General features: G+C 65.1%; 1 protein-coding gene across 1 annotated transcript; it reads right to left on the minus strand.

The window, feature by feature from the left end:
• Positions 1 to 718: 718 nt before the first annotated feature.
• Positions 719 to 19,334, minus strand: LOC149748341 (SCO-spondin-like). The gene is made up of 41 exons (XM_089917964.1): positions 19,218 to 19,334; positions 18,970 to 19,097; positions 18,829 to 18,917; positions 18,097 to 18,190; positions 17,881 to 18,008; positions 17,001 to 17,222; positions 16,304 to 16,669; positions 15,746 to 15,901; positions 15,528 to 15,648; positions 15,240 to 15,472; positions 14,956 to 15,108; positions 14,703 to 14,843; positions 14,432 to 14,596; positions 14,212 to 14,325; positions 13,472 to 13,588; positions 13,288 to 13,342; positions 12,298 to 12,389; positions 11,752 to 11,970; positions 10,949 to 11,021; positions 10,685 to 10,760; positions 10,042 to 10,318; positions 9,875 to 9,954; positions 9,447 to 9,599; positions 8,755 to 8,924; positions 7,812 to 7,998; positions 7,180 to 7,293; positions 6,897 to 7,011; positions 6,701 to 6,797; positions 6,515 to 6,591; positions 6,417 to 6,426; positions 6,237 to 6,304; positions 5,909 to 6,058; positions 4,514 to 4,961; positions 4,033 to 4,219; positions 3,358 to 3,493; positions 2,770 to 2,872; positions 2,417 to 2,586; positions 2,195 to 2,314; positions 1,504 to 1,665; positions 944 to 1,071; positions 719 to 841 (listed from the first exon to the last, which is right to left on the minus strand). Exons 1-41 carry the CDS (start codon positions 19,332 to 19,334, stop codon positions 719 to 721), a joined length of 5,934 nt encoding a protein of 1,977 aa, XP_089774090.1.
• Between the last annotated feature and the right edge of the window lie 387 nt (positions 19,335 to 19,721).

The following is a 19,721-nucleotide window of genomic DNA, read 5'->3' on the forward strand; positions in this document are numbered from 1 at the left end:
AAAAAAAAAAAAGAAGGGCTAGGGGGCGTGGAGGGCTGTGGTGTCACACCGGGTGGGGACGCCCGTGGTGCTAGCACTCGCAGTGGTCTGCAGGCACGCAGGGGCCCCCGGGGCCTGCCCCGCACTGCAGCTGCCCTGAGTCTCCGTGGCGTTGGGCTCCCGGCACGTCTGCTCACAGGGCCCCAGCTCCCCGGGGGGCCACCTGCTGCCACGAGCTGGGGCCACCTGCTGCCACATTTCTCCGGGGGGGGGGCACTCTGCCAGGGAAGACCACGGAGCCCACCACTCGGGTCAGCCCTGGGTGCAGCCTCGATTCTCCCCCCCACACACTGGGCACCCTTGGGTCCCTGCTCCTGTCCCCAGCGCTGCCCACTCGGCTCCAGCAGCCTCCAGACTTCTGGGTTTCCGAATATACCTCTCTGCTCTATCCACCCTCCCAAATACTAGTGGGGCCCAGCTTGGTAAGTGGAGGTAGCACCGCCTAGGACATGCAGGCCCCTCTCCCCTTATCAGGGCCAGCCTGGCCTTGGCTTTGGAGGGACCAGCAGGGACGTGGGCAGCCCACATCTCACCCCGACAGCCAGCGACGGGGCAGCTGAAGGCTCAGCCTTGGCCGACACTGGGAAGAGACTGCTCTTGTTCAGATGCCTGCCACGCCTTCCTCCCCGCCCCCGTTCTCAGCAGCCCCGCCCTCCATCCCCACCCACGCCCCCAGCCCTCACCAGCGGGTGCAGTTCTGGGTGAGCAGAGTCCCTGGGGGCAGCTCCCGGCCCTGCTCTTCAGGGGTCAAGCTGAGGCCCCAGGGCAGAGCTGGGCGCACACACGTGCCATAGCGCAGCAGCTGCCGGGGCGGGGCAGGCTCCGGTTACACTTGGACCATCCCCCCTTCCCCCCACCTGCCTGCTCCCTCACGGGAGAGTCAGGGCATGGTGCCCACACCCACCTGCCCTCCAGGGCAGTCACAGCCAAGCTGGCAGGGCTCCTGCATGCAGAGGGTGCCAGGCTGCAGGTGCGAGCACAGGCGCGGGCACGAGGTCGCACAGGGGCTGAGCACCTGGCCAGGTGGGCGCTCTGGGGGGAGCGCAGAGAGTGAGGTGGTGTCCCAGGGAGGGGGCTGCCCCGGGGCCCTCCGCCGACCGTGGCGATCAGCCGCGACGGGTCCTGGGCTCGGCAGCACGGCAGGGAACAGCAGGCACCCAGCGCCCTGGGTGCTCACCGGGGCAGGGCTGCAGGTCACGTTCCTGCCGTTGCTCCGTGTCCTGGGCCTGGCACGGTGCCCCCGCAGGACCTTCCTTGCAGCTGCTCCAGGCTGACCAAGGCCCGAGGGCTGGACACTCATGGGGGCAGCACACCAGGGACCCGTTAACACAGGTGCTGTGGCAGCGGTGTGCAGAAAGGGCTCAAACCCTTGAGAGCCACGGTGAACAGAGCCTCTGCTCCCCAGCAAGGCCCATAACCCTGACCTGGCCCGAACCTCCCACCCAGAGCTCCCCGTGTCCCTACCGGGCCGCCGGCCGGCAGCCACACCAGCTTTTGCAGTCCAGCCACCCCCCTCGGCCGGAGCCAGCACCCATGAAGCACTGGGGCTGGGGAGGCCACAGCGGCAAGAAGACATGGGCACACGGCGCCCATCCTGTACCAGCTGGCCAGGGGGACAGCGGCAGCCTGGGAGAGCGGGCGGGGAGGACAAGCAGGGTTGGGGCTGGGGCGGGCGCACGTGACGGATCCCTCTGTTAGCCAGCTGGAGTCCAAAGACTCAGGCAGCCCTGGAGCACCCTTCCTCCCGCCCCTCCCCCCACGTGACCTGTTCTCCACCTGCCCTGGGTGTGGGCACCACCCTGGGAAACTATTTTTTTTTTTTTTTTTTTTTTGCGGTACGCGGGCCTCTCACTGTTGTGGCCTCTCCCGTTGCGGAGCACAGGCTCTGGACGCGCAGGCTCAGTGGCCATGGCGGCACGTGGGATCTTGCCGGACCGGGGCACGGACCCGTGTCCCCTGCATCGGCAGGCGGACTCTCAACCACTGTGCCACCAGGGAAGACCCCCTGGGAAACTTTAAGGCTTCCTGAGAGCATCCTTAGGACGCAGCCTGTCTTGACTAAGGCTCACTCGGGCAGGACCCCCAGCCGGTTGCTGAAAGTGACTCAGAGATCCACTCAGCTGCCCTATAACTCATGGCCCAGCCGTCTGCCCACCACCTGGGTGGCACCGTCCCTGCAGACACTGCACGCGGACCCAGAGGTCGGCACAGCTTCTTGGGCAGTGGTCGGCACGGTCCAGGGTGGGCACGGGGTCCCGGGCCTCGCAGCTCTCTCCTGCGGACCAGAAGGTAGGAGTCTGTGTCGGGACTTCGTGAATCCCGAGCCTTCCCTGGGCACCTCCAGGGCCAGAGGCAGCATCCCCCTCAGGTGCCATACCCCTGGCCCCTTCTCCGATGCTGGAGCCGGCTACCTGGGCAAGGCCCCATGTTGCAGCTCTCAGTCTGAGCCCATGGCCCCTGGCAGCCTCCTCCAGCGCAGCTGGAACCCCCCACTGCAGGGTACCTGGCAGCAGCTCCAGGTCCCCCAAGGACTCCACTGGCATCAATCTGGGGAGAAGAAGCGGAAGTCGGTCCCAAGGCCTGCCTCCTGCCTCCAGCTGAGCCCCCTTCCTCACCTTCTAGCTGCTGACCCTCCAGCCTCAAATCCAGCAGGCCCTGGGGACTAGCTGGAGGGCGAGCAGGCCAGCTAACTGCTGGGACGCTGACGTGAACAACGCGGCCCAGCCCTACCTGGCCAGGCCCGACTCCACCGCATTCCAGGCCCCTCCCCCTGTGGCCTCCGCCCCTCCCATCACCTTGGCAGGCTCCAGGGTCTGGGCAGAGACGCTGCTGGCTGAGTGGCACAGTGCAGAGGTCTGGATCCCCGGCCCATGGCCTCCCCGTCTCGGGGTCCAAACAGAGGTGGCAGCGGTGCTGCTCTGAAGCCAGCGTGGGGACCGAGGTGGAGGAGAGGCCAGCTGGGTCCCCGGGCCAGTGCTCCTCTAGGGCAGTCCTGGAGGCAGGGCCCACAGGGTGACCACTCGGACCAGCGGCTCAGAGGCAGAAGACCTAGGAAGGGCGGCACGTGAGCATCCTTCCCGGGACCCTCCCCCTGACCCAGAGACCACAGTAGATAGGGAGGGAGGGGCTCAGGTTGTGACCAGGAAGGTCTGGAAACAGGAGAGGCTGAGGGAGGTGTAGGGGGCCAGGGCAGGGTGACCAACCATCCTGGTTTGTCTGGGACCATACTTGTCCTAGAAATTAAAGTTCCAAGTCCCGGAAACCCACCCCTCCACCCTGGGCAAACGGGGACAGTTGGTCCCCCTGGTCCCGAGTTACCTTGACAGCCCCGGCTGGTGCGCTGCAGCTCCCCACGCTGGTACTCACTGTGGGAGGGGGCAGTCAGGGTGCGCTCAGGAGGCAGGACCCAGCCCAGCGCCGTGGGCAGGGGGCTCACGTAGGGGTAACCTGGGCTCTGGGCTCAGTTGGAGCAAGAGGAAGCTGGGACCGGGCCCGTGGGGCTTAGCTTGGCCTTCTCTGCGCGGCTGCCCTGGGGAACCCCTCCCCCTCCCTGTTCCACTCTCTGGTCCCAGCGCTCTGGTGCCGCCTTCCCTGCCCCCAACACTCACCAGTCTTTGCAGCCCAGCTGCGGGTGGTCCCCGGGGGCCAGGGTCACCCCAGCTCCTTCTCACTGCTCTGGGGGAATGCAGCCCCCAGCCTGCTCCAGCAGCCTCTGTGCAGAAGGGGACACAAGGACAGGGCTGTGTGGCAATCATTTCATCACCCTAGTGCCAGCACCGTGCAGGGCCCACAGCAGCTGCACGTGTGTGCTGCTGAGCCAAGGCATGGGTGAGCGGCCACGAGGCAGAATGTGAGAACTGTCAAGGCCCCGAGTAGCGCAGGTTTGCAGGAGAGGGGTTCATCTTGGACGTCACGGAGGGAAGGAGGCGTGGGGGTGGACAGGGTCCCCTCCTCCTGGGGCGTCTCCCCTAGCTGCATGCGTCACCTCGTCACCTCGGGGCAGTAGCAGCCAGGCTGGCAGGGTGGCAGGTCCTGGCAGAGCCGACGGCTCAGGTGTGTGGCACAGAGCCCAGCGCGGAGGGAGCCGCAGGCCTGGAACTCAGAAGGAGGTGCGCAGCTGTCCTCTGCGGGGAGAGGCAGGCAGGCTGGTGGGGGGCAGCCCGGAGACACCCTCCGCTCCCTAAGCCCAGAGAGCACAGCGCATAGTCCCATCACATCCCCTTGAGGTGACCCAGTAAGAGTGCAAGATTGTCCCCCTGCTACATGTAAGGACAGACCAGTGTCGCCCCATCCAGCACCCACTCAGCCCCTGTGGGTGCCTCCAAGGACGGGTGAGGACGGTTTGGACCATGGAGAGCCAGGGAGCTGCATGGGGTTCGGGGCCTGGCACTGGCAGGTGCTCCAGGGATTGGCAGATGGGAGGCAGAGGGGCAGAGACAGAGGGCAGCTAGGGCAGGAGGTGGGCAAGACCCACTGTGCCTGGGGGCAGCTCCAAGCGGACATAAAGCCACAGCTGGGCCCGCGGCTGCCAAGTGGGAGAACTGTGACGGCTTGGGGGCGGGGGCCCGGGGAGGAGCCTCTGTGAGGAGGGGGCTGCGAGGGCAAGGCCAGGGGTAACTGCGCTGCCGAGGGCGGGCTCAGTGCAGGCGCGGGCAACCGCTCTGAGGCCCTGGGGACGCTAAGCATCGCTCTAAGAGGAGCCGGGCGGCCGAGTGGGGAGCCCAGGAGGTCCCTGTCAGCGTTCAGCTCCCTGGCTTCTTGCTCCTGGGGCCTCACAGAGCAGCTGCTGACGAGGCAAGGCCGGAAGTGGCCGTCCAGTCGTGTGCGGGGGGGCCCTCCGGGCGCTGGGCCCTGGTGTCGGTAGCACTGCTGGACCAGCACCTGGCATGAGCACCGCGTCCAGATGCTCCACACACACTCCTCTAGAGACCAAACTGGGGAGAAGGGGTCAGCCTGGGGCCACTCTGGGCTCCCCAGCCTCTCCCCTACCTGCTGTCCCCTCTTATCCCAGCCCCAGCCAACACCCCGAGCAGGAAAAGGGCGAAAGAAAGCCAAGGGTTCCGGAAGGTCCCAGCTGGCTGGCTTCCCTGTCACCCAGCAGCAAGGGTCACATCTCAAAGGGCTCTAAAGGATTGATGGTGGAAAGGGGAAAAAAACTAAAAAAAATATTGGGATGCGATAGATATAGTACAGGTATATTTGGGGGAGATAATCTGGGATTTGGGAAAACACATGACTCCCTGAATCTTCCCCAGGTAGGAAACAGGCTTCACTTCCCGTGCGCGCTAACCCAGGCAGGGCCCTGTGGAGCAGGCCTGGGTGACCAGGTGGAGGAAGGTCCCACTGCAGGTGGGGTCGGCCTCGGCCAGCGGGCAGGGGCAGGACCCAGAGCGGGAGGCCAGGCCTGGGCTGCAGCTGCAGGAGCAGGGCCCCCAAGGGCCCCAGGAGCAGCATCCAGCGGCCCCAGGCAAAGCTGCTGCCCACAGCGTCTGGGTGTTGAATGTGAGCGATGCAAGGCTATGGGCCTGATCGGAGATGGCCAGGCACCTTCCTGTACAGAGCACTTAGCCAGGACACGGCAGGGTCAACAGAGGCCTTTCTAGGATGGGACGGGGGAGCGGGGAGCGAGGGAGGAGGAAAGGGCCTCAGCCAGGAACCAGGACACCTGAGTCTGAGTCTAACTCTGCCAGTAACTGTCTCCTGACTTGGTGTGTCCCTTCCCCTCCCTGGGGTTCAGTGTCACCAGCTCTAAGTCAGGAGGCTTAGAGGCTGCCAGAGGCCACAGTGTCTGCAGAGGTGAGAGCTGACAGGGAAGGGGAGAGGCGTGGCCTCCAGGCAGGGTGAGTTCTAACCGGGACACAGGCCAAACGGTGCAGGAAGGTGCCTTCGGGGCAGTGACAGCCCTCCTCACAGCCAGCGGAGAAGCAGCCCACCTGCTGAGTGATGTGGGCGCAGGAGAAGGGGCAGCCCTCGCCGGGCTGGCACTCCCGGTACAGACGCCCGGCCGGGCAGCCTGCCTCTGAGGCAGCACCTGCGTCAGTGCCCAGCTCCAGCCCCGCTGCCCTCACTGCCCCCTGTGCCCACCCCGCGGCCTGCCTCTACTCACCCCGGCGCCCGCCCCCAGACAGGCCAACAACACCCTCCCGAGCCTGCCCCTCAGGGCCTGTGCCACGCCTGCTCCTGCGTTCCCCCCACACCTCGGCACAGCCCCAGTCTGCCTCCTTCCTCCTTCACTTGCCCATCACTGGCCTGGGTAAGGGGCAGCCTGTGGGGATGGCACGGGAGAGGTCAAAAGGCACCTGTGAGTCAGGGTCAAAGGCCAAAGTGGGAATCAGCTCAGTCGGAGTGTCCAGGGCAGAGCCTGGGCTGGGACTCACCTCTGCAGACCTGGGCGCAGCAGATGCGGCTCAGGCGGGCGGTCTGGGGCAGGGCGGCCGGGCGCAGCGCCGGGAGCACAGCTGCTCCCCTCCTCTACACGAAACACTGCCGTCCTCCCAGGGGCCCCAAGAGCCCTGCACCTCCCAGCACTGCAGGATGCCCTCCACACAGGTGCTGGGGACAAGGAAGGCAGCTTCAGAAGACAGGGCCCTGCCCACTTCCCCGACGGCCCTACTGCCCGGCTGGCAGTCCACCCCCTCCCTGGCTCACCCTCCCGGCTCACCAGTTGTCACACGGTCCAGTCGCCACCTCCCCGGGCTCCAGGCTCTCCCAGGAGCTGAGCCCAGATCCTGCGGACCGGCTCTGGTTCTCAGGGATCCCTGAGGACACAGGAGTGGGGGCGGGCACTTCACACGGCTCAGCCCCATCAATCCCTCCTCGTACCCTACTGCCTCCTCCCTCCCTCCCTCCCTCCCTACCAGGCTCCACCCCATGGGCACCGGGATCCTGGACGCAGGAGATGGAAGCCCCAACCTGGACCAGCCCAAGGACGCAGGAGTTGCCCATTCCCATCCCACAGCCCCAGGTTGGCCCCTGTGGGCAGAGCGGCAGGGGCCAGGCAGGCGGGTGCTGCCATGCTCAGGGGGCCGTTGGGAGGGGGAGGGGAGGCACTGACCCATGGCTCCGGGCTGGTACTGGCAGCGGCATTGGGCTGGGGACACACAAAGGCCGTCCTAGGACAGCTGGCCAAGGGGCACCCACAGCTGGGCTGGCAGCCTCTCGAGCCTGGCTGGCACACGACCCCGGGGGACAGGTCCCGGCAGGAGCGGGGGCAGGGTCGCCCACAGGGGAGAAGACCCTAGCCACCTGCACAGTCTACAGCAGGAGGGAAGCAGAGAGGGTGGGTGCTGAGGGGGTCGACTCTGGGGGATCCCAACTGTCGGGCGATAAGCCCTCCTGCTATGCCCACCACCCGCTCGGACCTTCACCCTGCCCCAGTTCCACGGGGTGAGTGACCTAAGGGCTGTCCCTCAAAGAAATTGACCTGCAAGTGTGTATGTGGGGGGGTCAAAGGTCAGAGGCAGCATCTCCTAGCCTTACAAGGGACCCCCCCAGAGCTCCACAGAAGCCCTCACCTGTGCATTGAGTAGAACTGTCCTGGCAGGGGCGACTCTGCCTGTGGCCCCCAGGGCAGGGTCGGCCTCCCTCAGAAGTGGGGGGCCAGCTACATGCTCAGCTCCGATGGGACTGCCCCAGGCAAACATCACAGGGAGACCATAGTCCCCGTGAGCCCCAGGCTCCATCCACTGTGCCAGGAAGACAAAATCATCCAGCTGCCTTTGGAGGCCCAAGAGGTCCTAGTCTATTGGGATTGGAGCAACCTAGTGGGGCACCTCACCTGGGCACTGGCGCAGGTCTTCCTCTGATGCTGGGCCCCTGCCTCCCCCGCCTCCCCGGGGCACGGGACCCCTCCATGCTGAGGAACCGGGCAGGTGCAGGCCCTGGAGCGGGTCCTCGTCTGGCCCTGGCAGGGCTGGGAGCACGCCGTCCTCTCTGACCACGGGCACCAGCCTCCAGGCACTGTGGAGGCGAATGGTGGGCATTGGGGTGCAGCCATCCCTCCCCTGGACCCAACTCTCTGCACCCCTGGGCTGCTTCTCCTCACCTCCCCCGGAGCAGGGTGCATACCTGGGCAAGGCAGGTCTGTGCAGGTCAGCCTGCCCTCGGAGCAGGTGCTGGGCGGGGCACGCAGGCACAGGAGGGAGAGGGCAGCTCAGTCCCGCCGGGTCCTCCGCACACACCCCTCCCAATCGGCCCTCCCTTCCATCTGCCTGGCCCCATTTCCCTTTGAGGTCTCAGTCACCCTCCCCGTCCTCTAGCGCCTCCAGCCCCTGCTCCCTGACCCACTCAGGGCCCTCTCAGGTGTCCTGCGGACTCTGTCCTATGGGGAAATGATCACAGGTCGCTGCTGCTGACAGGGGCCAGACAGTGGGAGGAAACACCACACCGCCGCCCCCTTCCCCCTCACAGCACACGCCCAGCCCTCCAAAGTCTCCCAGAACTGCGGAGCTGGCTGCCTCGGTTTCCCCACCTGTCAGACAAGGGGTTAGGGGGCCTGCCACATCTCCTCAGGGCTTGTGGGAGCCTAGCGTGCATCCGCTGAGACCGCTGAGCTCTCCGCTCAGGTGCACAAGACACAAAGTGGACTAGTCCTGTCCTCACCCCTGCACCTGTCCCTGCATCCTGCATCCTACCCACACGGTGCCTTCACCCCTGCGTCTGCATCCTGCCCACATGGTGCCTCACCCCTGCATCCTGCCCGCACACCCGCCTCACCAGCAGTTGCAGCCATCGGGCCTCGCCAGTTGAGTGCCGGGACGGTGCCGCTCCCGGGTCAGCAGGCCCAGGCAGCTGCAGTGGCTGGGCTGCACGCAGACAGCGCCGTCGGCACTCAGCACCTGGCCCGGCGGGTAGTAACCGCCTGGCTGGCAGTGCCAAACCCAGTGCTGGGGGACAGCAAGGGAGGGCCCCGGTCAGCGGAAAGCAGGGTCGAGGGGACCAGGAAGGGGCGCCCGGGAGGGAAGATGAAGTGGAGGGGGAGGAAGGCAGAGGGGAGAAGGTGCGAGACTCCAGTTCAGAACTGCTACGTTCTACACTCAGTTTATGCCACGCTTCCACCGGAGTTTCCCCTCCAGGGGAGGAGGGGGAGGGAGAGGAGAGCCTGAGAGGAGCTTCCCTGGGCGGAGTGGCCTCCAAACGTGAACCCCATGGAGGGATGAGTGGGGACCGAGGCATCTCCCAGACCTCCTAGAACGTAGGGAGCAGGCGACTAGAAAGCTGGGGGGAGGGGGGCGTTTGGGAAGGTGCTGGGGCTCCCTGGGGGAGGCCGGGACCAGGCACCGCCTCCTCGTCCTGCCCCCGTGTGGGAGCCTCCCGACCTCCCTGGACAGGTCCGAGCAGGGCCTCCAAGCGCGTCCCTTCTCCCCAGCCCTTCTCTCAGCATTTTTGATTCGGGTCGGCTTCCTCACCACCGCGCAGGCGCCGCTGGACAGAGACCCCAGCGGCCTGCCTGTGTCCCTCTCCATGGTCCTGGGCGGGCGCTCAGAGGATAGACCCACGCCCCCGCAGACGCAGGCGCACACGCGCGCGCACGGAGGCAAGGCCTGTGCGCCGATACGCCCCTGGGGTTTACGATAATATAACGGGATGATTGCCCCTGCCTATGTGTTTATGCTGCTTCTGTCACAATACGTTTAAACTGAGAAACGTTTGCGGTAAGGAAGGCAAGGGCTGCTGGGTGAGGCTCGCTCCCACTTCTCTCTGGAGCAAGTGGGACCCTGATGGGCGCTGACCCCGCCCCTTCTCACCACTGCGGGGCAATCCCAGGTCAGAGGGGCCACACCCCAAAGCCACACCCTGCCGTCCCGCAAAGTGACCCTCAGGAACCCAGACTCACCACGAGGTCGTCACAGGAGCAAGGACAGGGAGGGCCACAGGGGCTGTACTCGGCCCCTTGGATGGCGGTGCAGTTGGTCACTGGGGGGAGGGGACAGGATAGGCAGAGAGCTGGGTGGGTCGCCCACCCCGGCCCACCCAGGCCCCTCTCCCCGTCATGCTCCCTACAGCTTTCCCACCTCTGCCCCTTGACCCAGCCCCGTCGCCAGCAGGTTCCTGGGCATGGCAGAGCCTGGCAGGCGGCCCCCTGGGCCCGAGGGCCCTCGCAGTAATCCCCCAGGCCCTGGGGTGGGGTCCGGCTCTGGAGGCCGCCCACACAGCAGTGGCGGGGGCTTGGCTGGCGCAAGGCGGCAGGCATCCGCAGGGCGCAGAGGCCACATCTGGGCTCCACAGGACTCACGGTCGCACCCCAGCAGGAGGCAAGGCCCCTCCTCTGCCTCAGGGCCTGGGCAAGGAGGTGGGGCTGAAGCCGGTGGGGGCAGCGGTGCCAAGCTGGATGGTGTAAGGCCGGGGGGCCTGGTGCAGAAGCGGTGCCGGTGGCGTCGGGCAGGGCCACAGGAGGCCAAGCACTCGCTCCATGGGGTCCAGGGTGACCACAGGAGCCTGTGCTCCTCAACAAGAGAGGCCACGATAGTGAGAGGCCCGCGCACCGCGATGAAGAGTGGCCCCTGCTTGCCACAACTGGAGAAAGACCTCGCACAGAAACGAAGACCCAACACAGCCAAAAATAAATAAATAAAAATTAAAAAAAAAAAAAAGAATTTCCAGACCAATCAACATTTTACAAACAGAGGAAAACAGAGGCCCATACTGAACGCCACTCGCCCGGGGTCACGTGCTGGTCACGGGGCTGGCAGAGCAGAGCCACGCGCCCTGAGTTCAGTGCTCTGCAACAGCAGCCAGGGTGGGAGGGCTGGTCAGTCCCTCTCGGGGCACTGAGCTCTGCACAGGAAGCAGGGCCCTGTGCACTGTCCAGCCACTGCTTGCCCAGGGGACACACACCAGGCACTGGCCCTGGGGACACAGAGATTGACAGCTCAGCCTAGGCACATTCACTTCTCCCCCGGGGTCCCACCTGGGAGAGGCATCAGCTCGGGGCGTGGCTGGGAAGGTCGTGGGGCTGCAGAGGAGCTCAGGGAGCAGGGTCCCTGGGGTGACAGGGAGGGGTTGACAAGGCCGTGGGTGGTGTGGGGATAAGTGAGGGCAGGGCGTGGAGGAAGAGGTGGGTGCCTCATCTGTTCAGAAGGAGTAGACACTAGCTTGAGTCTCCTGGATCTTTCTCTTGAGTATTTCCTCCCTTTTAGTTTTCTCCAATAAAAATGTTTTAAAGCCCACTTGTCAAATTTGTGGACATTCCAGAAAAAAAAAATCTAAGAGAGAAAAGGCAAAAGAGAAAGGGGCAGGGGGAGAGGAAGAATGAAGGAGGGAACTGGGGGAGGACCAGGGGACAGAAAATAAAATGAAAGAAGAAAATTAACTGAAAGGAAAGAAAAAAGAACGGAAAATTGAAAAAAACAGAGGGAACGGGGTTAGCGCGCCCTCTACTGGCAGATCCTGGTAACAGTTTTGAGTGTTGGGTGCTTCAAGGTTTCTGAGCAGAAAGCAAGTGCACCCCAGGAAGTGAATTACACTCAGGAAAGACAAAGAGGCAACTGGAAGGAGAACGTAGAACGCCCCCACTCCAGGCTCTAGTTCCATCATAAATCACCTCTCCCAGCTGAGCCTCAGTCTCCCCATCAGTCAAATGAGCACGATGCCTCGGGGGAGGGACAGGGGTCAGAGTGAACACTACCCCAGCCCACCAACCTCCAACGCCACCGCTACCTCCATCGACCGTCTGCCACCTCCTCCCCCAGCCCTTGCCCCCTCCCCACGCACCAGTGAGGTTCCAGGGCCATAGCAGGTCCAGCTGCAAGTAGGGGGGTTGGGTGTGCCACTGAGTATAAGCTTCCTCTACGGGGCTCCAGCCCTGCTGCCCAGGTGCCTCCGTGGGAGGCCTTAGGATGGCAGCCCAGGTGGGGCGCTCCAGCTGCTGGGGCAAAGCATGCAGGCTCCCCTCGGGGAGCTGGGCCAGGCCCAGGGGAGAACAGCAGGGATCTGGGTGCATGAGAGAGGGGCTGGAGTTGGGGGAGGGCAGAGGCTGGCAGGAGCCTGCTAGGGGCATAGTTAGGAAGGCACGAGGGGAGTTGGGGGATTTGAAGGGCCCACACAGTTGACCCTGCGGTGTCAACAGGGACAGAAGGCTGGTTCAGGAAAGGCAGCGATGGGGAGGCAACTTAGGCCGGGATGACGTCTAGATGCTTAGGCAAACCATCCTCCCCATGGAAGCAAGAGGTATAGCCCAGCGATCCTGTTTGCCCTCCCAGGTTGGACAACCCTTGGGCAACATCCCCCCTCTGCCCTACGATAGCCCGTGGTTCTTACCTCTGGGGGGAGGCAGAATGTAGGTGATCAGAGGGGCCCCGATCTGGGGACTTGGGGCTGGAGGGGCCATGTGGCGGACCGTGGGTTGTCTCCTGTGTGGGAAGACTCAGTCTCACACCAGCCCCTGGCCCAGCTCCCTGACCTCTCTCCACTTCCTGGGGCACTTTCTCGCCCACGACTTCCCAGGAGCTTTGGGAACAGCTCCCCAGCTGGAAAAGCCCATCCTCTTTCCCTTGTTGTGAGTTGGGGGTTTTCACTTCCACTGAATACTTAAGAGAACATAGAATAAAACCACCAATCCAAAGCCACTTCAGGGGCCAGGACCGAGCAGCTGCAGTTCCTAATCCAGGGCTGCTGTCGCTAATTGGGTACCCTTGTGGGCACGAGAAAAGGGCATCTCTGGATGGAAGCGGTCCTCCAGGCTAGAGCCTAGCCCCCACTCGCCACGTAACTTGTGCAGTGAACCACCTGTACAACTGTGCGTGCGGGCTCTCTCCTAACCTCAGCAGCCTATGGGTGCACTTTTAAGATATGGAATCTGGACCCAAAGGCACATCAGTTTCTGAGCCTTTGTATCTTCCTGTTTTATTTATAATTCAGTTTCCAAGTAAAGATGCTCCTGAAAAGCCCAACTTTGTCATGGTTGCTCTTAGTGGGAACAGGGAAGGAACCAGATCTAGCCCAGCAGAACCAGAGAAAAGAAAGTGTCCTCAAGGGTGACCTCACAGGGGACGCAAAACCCCAAAAAGGTCAGAGGAGGCGGGCAGAGATTGAGGCCTGGCCTTAAGAGAGCAGAGACAAGCGAGCGCTCTTCCCCCCAGCCCCACCCGAGGGCCCCTTCCTTCCCCAGCATCCAGGGCCCAGGCTCCCATCACCCTGAGGCTGGGGTAGCCGGTGCCCCCGACTCGGCGCTGCCACCTGTGGCTCCCTCTGAGTCCTCACCACCCTCCTCCCCTTGGGGCCCCTCTGCTACCCCGCAGACCCACTCACCAGGCAGGACACAGTGGCAACATGACTCTCCCACTCCCTCCACCAGAACCCAGTCCTGAGGGCACAAGAGTCAGGCCAGACGTGCTGAACTGGCCACCTGCCTGGCCCGACCCGCGACCCTGGCCTCTACACACCTCGCCCCGCCCCTGCTGCCCTGGCCCCAGGGCCCCTGTTCCCCCCTCACCTGGGGGCAGTAGTGGGAGCTGCGTGACGTGCTGCCGTGCAGACACCGGCAGCCCTGCAGGGGCCCTCTCGCCAGCGATCCCCGACTCGGCGGACCCTCGCGGGGCCTCGGCTGGACCTGGGGAGGGAGGGCCGCCCCTCATCTGCTGGGTGGCTCAGCTAGGCAACCGCCCCATTCTGTTTTGCCCGGAGCGAGGGGTTTCCCAGGACTCAGGACTTTCAGTGATAGAACCTGGAAAGTCCTGGGCCAACGGGGACACTTGGTCACCCCGTCACCCCGACCCCACCCCGAACCCTAGAAACTGCAGCTGGCCCAAGCGAGGAGTATGGAAGCAAGCTGTGCCAGTGGAGCGGTCCCAGAGGGGACTGGACAGGCGGATATGGCTACTCCGCCTACAAGCCTCACCCCAGGTACCTCCAGAGGCACAAGGTGCAAACCAGAGGGCCCATACCCGTCCCTGGACTTGTGGGCCCCCTGCACCCCGTTTTTGGATCTCCAGGACATAAAACTGATGCAGGAGAAGGCCAGGGATCCCCAAAGATGCGCTGGGAGTCCTGGTGTTTAGACTAATAGGGGCACAGAGTGTGGGGGTCCTTATCTGGGGTCCGTGGTGCCCGTGGAAGCACCCTGAGCACAGGCGGCTTCCCAAGTGGGAGCTGGAGGTGAGGTCAAGGTCCCCGCTGGTCCCTGGCGGGTGCAGTAGCTGTGGGTCTTGCGGTGGGTGCCTCAGCGCTGGCGACCTCGGCCAGCGAGGCGGGCATTGTTGGCGCTCTGGAAGGACCACTGAATGCTGCGGCTCCCACAGGGGCCCAGGCACTCGGCCCAGGGAGACCAGGATGACCAGCCACTGTTCACTGAGGGAGGGCCAAGAGTCAGGGCCACAGCAGGGCTGGGTGCTCCGCCGGCTGGTCTGGGAGGAGACCAGAGACCCCTCAGGAAGGGCCGGGGGGGGGGCCTCACCGGCACAGTCTGGGTTGGGCCGGCAGCGCCGGGGCCGTCCATCTCGGCAGATGCAGAGCCGGCAGTCGGCCTCGATGCACCGCCCGCGCCAGTAGTGGGCGCCGTCCACCAGGCAGGGGCACTGCCACGGCCACACACACCGCCCCTCGTCACCCAGCACCTGCCCTGTGGGGCGCCAGCAGCCTAGGGAAGGCCCAGGGTGAGGCTTCTCTGCGGAGAGCTCGGTCCCGGCAGACATGCCCGCCGTACCCTAGGCCCAGAGCTCCCTTACCTGGGCTGCTGCAGGGCCGGTCAGGGGGGCACTCGGCCTGACCAGAGATGTCATCACAGGTCAAAGGGCAAGGGGCACAGGGATGGAACACCAGCTCCCCGGAGCAGGTGACATTGGGGCAGCCGTCCTGAGGGCAGGGTCCTGAGATGAAGCCGAACCAGAGGTCATCGAGGGTGGGTCCCCTTCAGGGACGAGCCGCCCGCCAGCAGCCCCTCCACACCTCATCCACCTTGCCCTCCTCCCGTCCACTCACTGGTCTGGCGGGTGCTGGGAGGGTTCCCAGGCAGCACGGCACAGGTGTGGCCCCCGTTCCGGGGTGGGCGGCACCGCCGCTGCCGGGCCATGGTGCCTCTGCATGGCTCAGAGCACGGGGACCAGGGAGACCAGGAGGTCCATTCACTGTCCACTGTGAGGAGAAAGGGCCGACCGGTGGGGAGGTGGGCCGTGAGGTTGGGCCGGGGACCAGCGCCTTCCTCCCGCCGGCTCTCTGTAGGCCCCGCCCACCCCACTGGCCTCCTGGTGCCCAGGACCCCGCACCTGAGCAGGCGGCCGTGAAGCAGGCCTGAGTCTGGTGCTCGGGGCCCGGGCAGTGCCGCAGCACCGGGAGACTGGGCGGGGAGCAGCGGCGGCTGCAGCCCTGCACCCCCGGGCCCGCACGTCTGGCTGCACGGCGCCCATGGGCTCCAGGGGCCCCAAGCCTCACAGCACTGCTCTTCCCAGGAGGGCCCTTCCTCCCCCGCCAATTCACAGTCAGGCTGCCCAGCGCACACCTGGGGAGGGAACGGGGTCAGGGCGACTTTCGCTTTGGGGGCACAGTGGCTCTACCTTCCGCACCACCCGTTCCCCACCCTCACCAGCTGGAAACCGAGGCAGAGGCCATCCGGGTAGGAGTATTCTGGGCCGGGAAGCCCTGTCCTCTTGGGGCCTCCTGGGACTGGCAGCCCCTCTGAAGGGAAGACGAAAGAAAACAGGTAGGTGGGAGTGAGAGTCACCTCCCAGGCCTCCGCCAGCCGTGGCCTCCATCAGGGGAACAGTGTGCCTACCACAGCCCAGCTCATCCTCGCCCTGCGGACAGTCGGGGAGCCCATCGCAGAGCCGCTCAGGGTTCAGGCACAGCTGGGGAGCCAAACCGCAGGGGAAGAGGCTGCCGCAGGGGGGTAGGAGGCTGCAGAGGAGGGCGGGGCAGCCGGAGGCACGGGCTGGGGGTATGAGGCAAAACCCTCAGGGGACACAGCCTGGCTCAGACACTTTTGTGAGGGGTCCAGTGCGGGCAGGCCACAGGGGAGGAGATGGGGCCTGTGGACAGCGCCCAGCCGCCACCAGGTGGCCAGGCCGTGAAGGTCTGACTTGCGGGAACACAGAGGGGACCCCGAGGCCTGGTAGGGAGAAGCTGGGGGGAGCCCCCCCAAACTGCCCCCCACCCCCTGCGGCAGAGACACTCACTGCCCACCCTCTAATGCATCCAGCCCAAATGTGGGCAAAGACAAAAGCCCTTTCTTCTCTCCCCCGGGGCTGGGCGGGCAGGCAAGAGTGTTCAAAGAGAGTTTCCGGGAAAAGATTCAAGGAGGACAAAACTCCCTCAGATTCGGCGGGCCCCAGACCTGAGTCGCTCTCTAGCGAGCGCCACCCCGAACCGCAGGCGCCGGGGTCCCCGTCCGAGCCGTGGACACAGTGTGCGGCGCCGTCGCACAGCTGCGCGGGGGCCACACAGAGCGGGCCGCGGGCGCAGGACAGGAGGTGCGGCGAGCAGGGCCGGTCGCGGCCGTCCTCGCCGTCCTCGCCGTCGCAGCGCCAGCCCCGCGGGGCGCACTCGCCGCTGCCGCCGCCGCTCGCGAAGAGGCCGCAGGGCGGCGCTGCGGGGGCTTCCGCGCTCCACCCCGGCGGGGCGCCCGGGGATGCCTGCAGGCCGCCGGGCCCTTCCACCGCCTCCGGCTCCGCTCCCAATCCAGGCCCTTCCGGCCCCCTACCTGCGCCCGGCCCTCCCCAAGTCCAGCCGCTCCCGCTTTTTGCTGCCCTACGGGTTTTCCAAAAGCTCTCCCACCGCATCCAAGAATTCCCGTTAGACGCCAGTCGGTTTAGAGGGGGGCCTTGAACTTCTGGGAATAAAGTCTGGACTCTTTCAGTACCCTGCAAACGCTCTTTACTTCCTTCATTCCGGTGTCTCCAGGAGGCTGAGTCTGGGCCCTGCTCCTTCCCACCCCCGGCATCTGCCCCAAGGCCTCCCTCTGAGGTGCTGTCCCCTCCCTTCCAGGCCTCCAGACCCCATTTTCTCACCCCCCTTCCCTCCAGGAGACTCACCGGGGCTGACGCTGAATTGGGGAGTAGGTGCAGTCTCCCTGGAGACAGCAGAGGGGCCAGGCAAGGTACCAGCCGGGGGAGTGGGCAGAGAGGGGAGTGGGCAGTGCCCTGGCCCCTCGTTGGCTCCATCTGGGCAGTCCCAGATTCCATCACACAGGTGGATGGTCCCCACGCAGGCACCATCGATGCAGGACACCTCCCCAGGGGTGCAGTTCACTTGCCCTGTAGCCAGAGAAAGGCGCTGGTCCCAGGGCACTGCCCCTTTTCCTCACTGTTTGGGGTGCCCTCACTCACACACCCACAGGTGCCCATTTCTCAGCTGGAAGCTGGATTGGTGAAGGCGGGGAGGCAGACAGGTGGGGACCCACAAGATGGGTCTCTCGGAAGGGGACGCCTGGTGGACTGGAGTCCGGGGTAGGGACCGCTAACCCCAACAGGACTCCTCGTCAGCAGCGTCCGGACAGTCAGGGTGCCCATCGCAGAGCAGGGCAGGGCGGCAGGCAGCGCCCGTCAGCGCAGGCTAGTGAGTCCTGGGGGAGTCCTGGGGGCACGGGCAGCCCTGCTCATCCATCCCGTCTCCACAGTCGTCCTGCCCATCACAGATCAGGGCCAGGGGCAGGCAGTGGCCGGAGCTGCAAGACATCTGCCCCTCCCCACGGCCTGGGGTGGCACAGCCTGGTGTGGGGAGGGCAGGCAGGCTGAGGATGCCGACAAAGGTCCCAGAGAAGCCCCCAAACCCAGAAACCAGAACAGCCCTGCCCACAAGTCGCAGTTGCTGGTAACAGGAGCGGCAGCTTAGGAAGGCGCCCTAGGACGCATGCTTCCGTTACACTTTCAAGGACTAACCCGCCACTCGGCCACTGCCACCCGGGACACTCACCCTCCTCGTCTGAGCCATCGCCACAGTCATCCTGGTAGTCACAAAGCCACCCGTGGGGCACACGGTGCCCGCCCTCCTGGCATGGGGCCTCTCCCTCCGCACAGCCAGGCACCGGCTCCTCCCCGTGGCTACCGTCACCCCGAAAGCCACCGACTTTGCTGGCATGCGCTGAGGGTAGTGTCCTGGGCTCAGGGCTCCCCCAGGCCCGCCACTCACCAGTTGCCACAGTCTTTCTGCAGTACGGTGCCCGGGGGGAAGAAGCTGCCTCGCCGCTTGCAGGGGCAGGAAGCCGGCTCGAGGCAGACTCCTCCTGAAATCACAGAGGGCAGGGCTCTGGCAAAAGGGGCGCGGCAGCCCTCTGTGCCAGCCCTGTCGCCATGGCCTTGTGGGCCCCTCCCCTCTGCCCACTCTGACCCTACACACAGTGCAGCAGAGTACCCTCAGGACAGAAGCAGCCCTCCACACGGGCAACGGCCTGGCAGTGCCATCCAGGCTCAGGACCGTGGTCGTGGCAGGTTGCGGGGGGGACGCATGGGGCCACAGGCCTCATACCCCTGGCCCCCTTCACACTGCAGAGGTGGGTGGAGAGGAGAGAGGCTTGGGTCCCTGAGGTGCAAGGGCACCAGGATGCAAGAGCAGCAGGCGAGCCAGCCTGAGGCGACACTCAGGGAGGGCACGGGGGTGCGTGGCGCAGACTCTTGCCGAGCCCCTCCCAAGGCTATTTGCAACGTGCACGCCCCACAGAGCCGCAATTTCATCGTGTTTGGTTCATCTAGGGAAATGTCTGGCGCACAGTAAGTACTCCACACGTATTCGCCCTTGAATGAGTGAATGGCTGGCTCTCAGGCTAGAAGTATCCTAGAAGGAGCTGAACGTGTGGTGGGATTGGGCATCCGGGACCCAGGGTGGGGCACACTCACGGCAGAGCTCCTGGCTGCGCCAGCGCACGTGGATCCCGCGTGCCGTGCTGGGAACACTCGTCTGTGTAGGTGGCGATGGCCGAGCAGAGACACTCACAGTCGTCCCCTGAATCACATCTGAGGGAGGGAACGCTCGGGCCCAGCCCTTCCCCAGGCCTGCTCCTCTCACCTGCGGGTGTCATGCACACACCACTCGAAGTGCTGCTCTGGGGGCACCTCCGCATGGCACCGGGCAAAGAGCGGCTGCCGCATCACCCCGCAGCGGGCGCGGGCCCAGCCGGCCCGGTGGGTGTTCGCCTGCGGGCACACCACGGTGGACCAGCCAGACTCCTCCACAGCACCCAGCCTCTCGAACCCCCCCACCCCCGGTTTCCGCAGCTGCCCCTCCTCCCTTCCCCCTTTCCTGCCCATCCTTACGGCGCAGGGGTGCCGCAGGTCCCCTGGCTCGGGGCAGAGAGGATTGAGGCACCAGGAGTGGGCAGCCAGTTCAGCCGTGGGCTCCAGGCAGGACTCCCTGGCGTCTCCGAAGGTCATTACTGGCGTCTCCATCAAAGTCTCCACACAGCCCCGCCACCCGGCCGCGGAACTCGGGGGACAGCTGCACCAGGACCCGGGTACCCGGACGGAGAGGGCAGCAGGGGGGAGGATTGTGGAGACAGGATCCAGGAGGCCTTATTTAGGGCAGGGGGCTGGGAGAAGACCTAGGCGCCTACTATGTGGGCCTGCTTGACCTTCCCAGGTAAGTACCACCATCCACCAGGGAGCGCTGGCTCCCTCTTTCGGGGGTGATGATTGGTGGGGATAGAAGAGACCTACATTTGGGGGGCTAAGGGCAAGAAGTGAGAGCCTGCTTTCCGAACTAAACCCAGGTTGGGGGGGGGGTGGGTAGGGAAATTCTCCAAAGGGCAGGATTCCAGACTC

The sequence above is a fragment of the Delphinapterus leucas genome, chromosome 9, assembly GCF_059928025.1.
Source record: "Delphinapterus leucas isolate spDelLeu-1000000601 "Yukka" chromosome 9, BTC_Dleu_Yukka2, whole genome shotgun sequence".
Classification (NCBI taxonomy): Eukaryota; Metazoa; Chordata; class Mammalia; order Artiodactyla; family Monodontidae; genus Delphinapterus; species Delphinapterus leucas.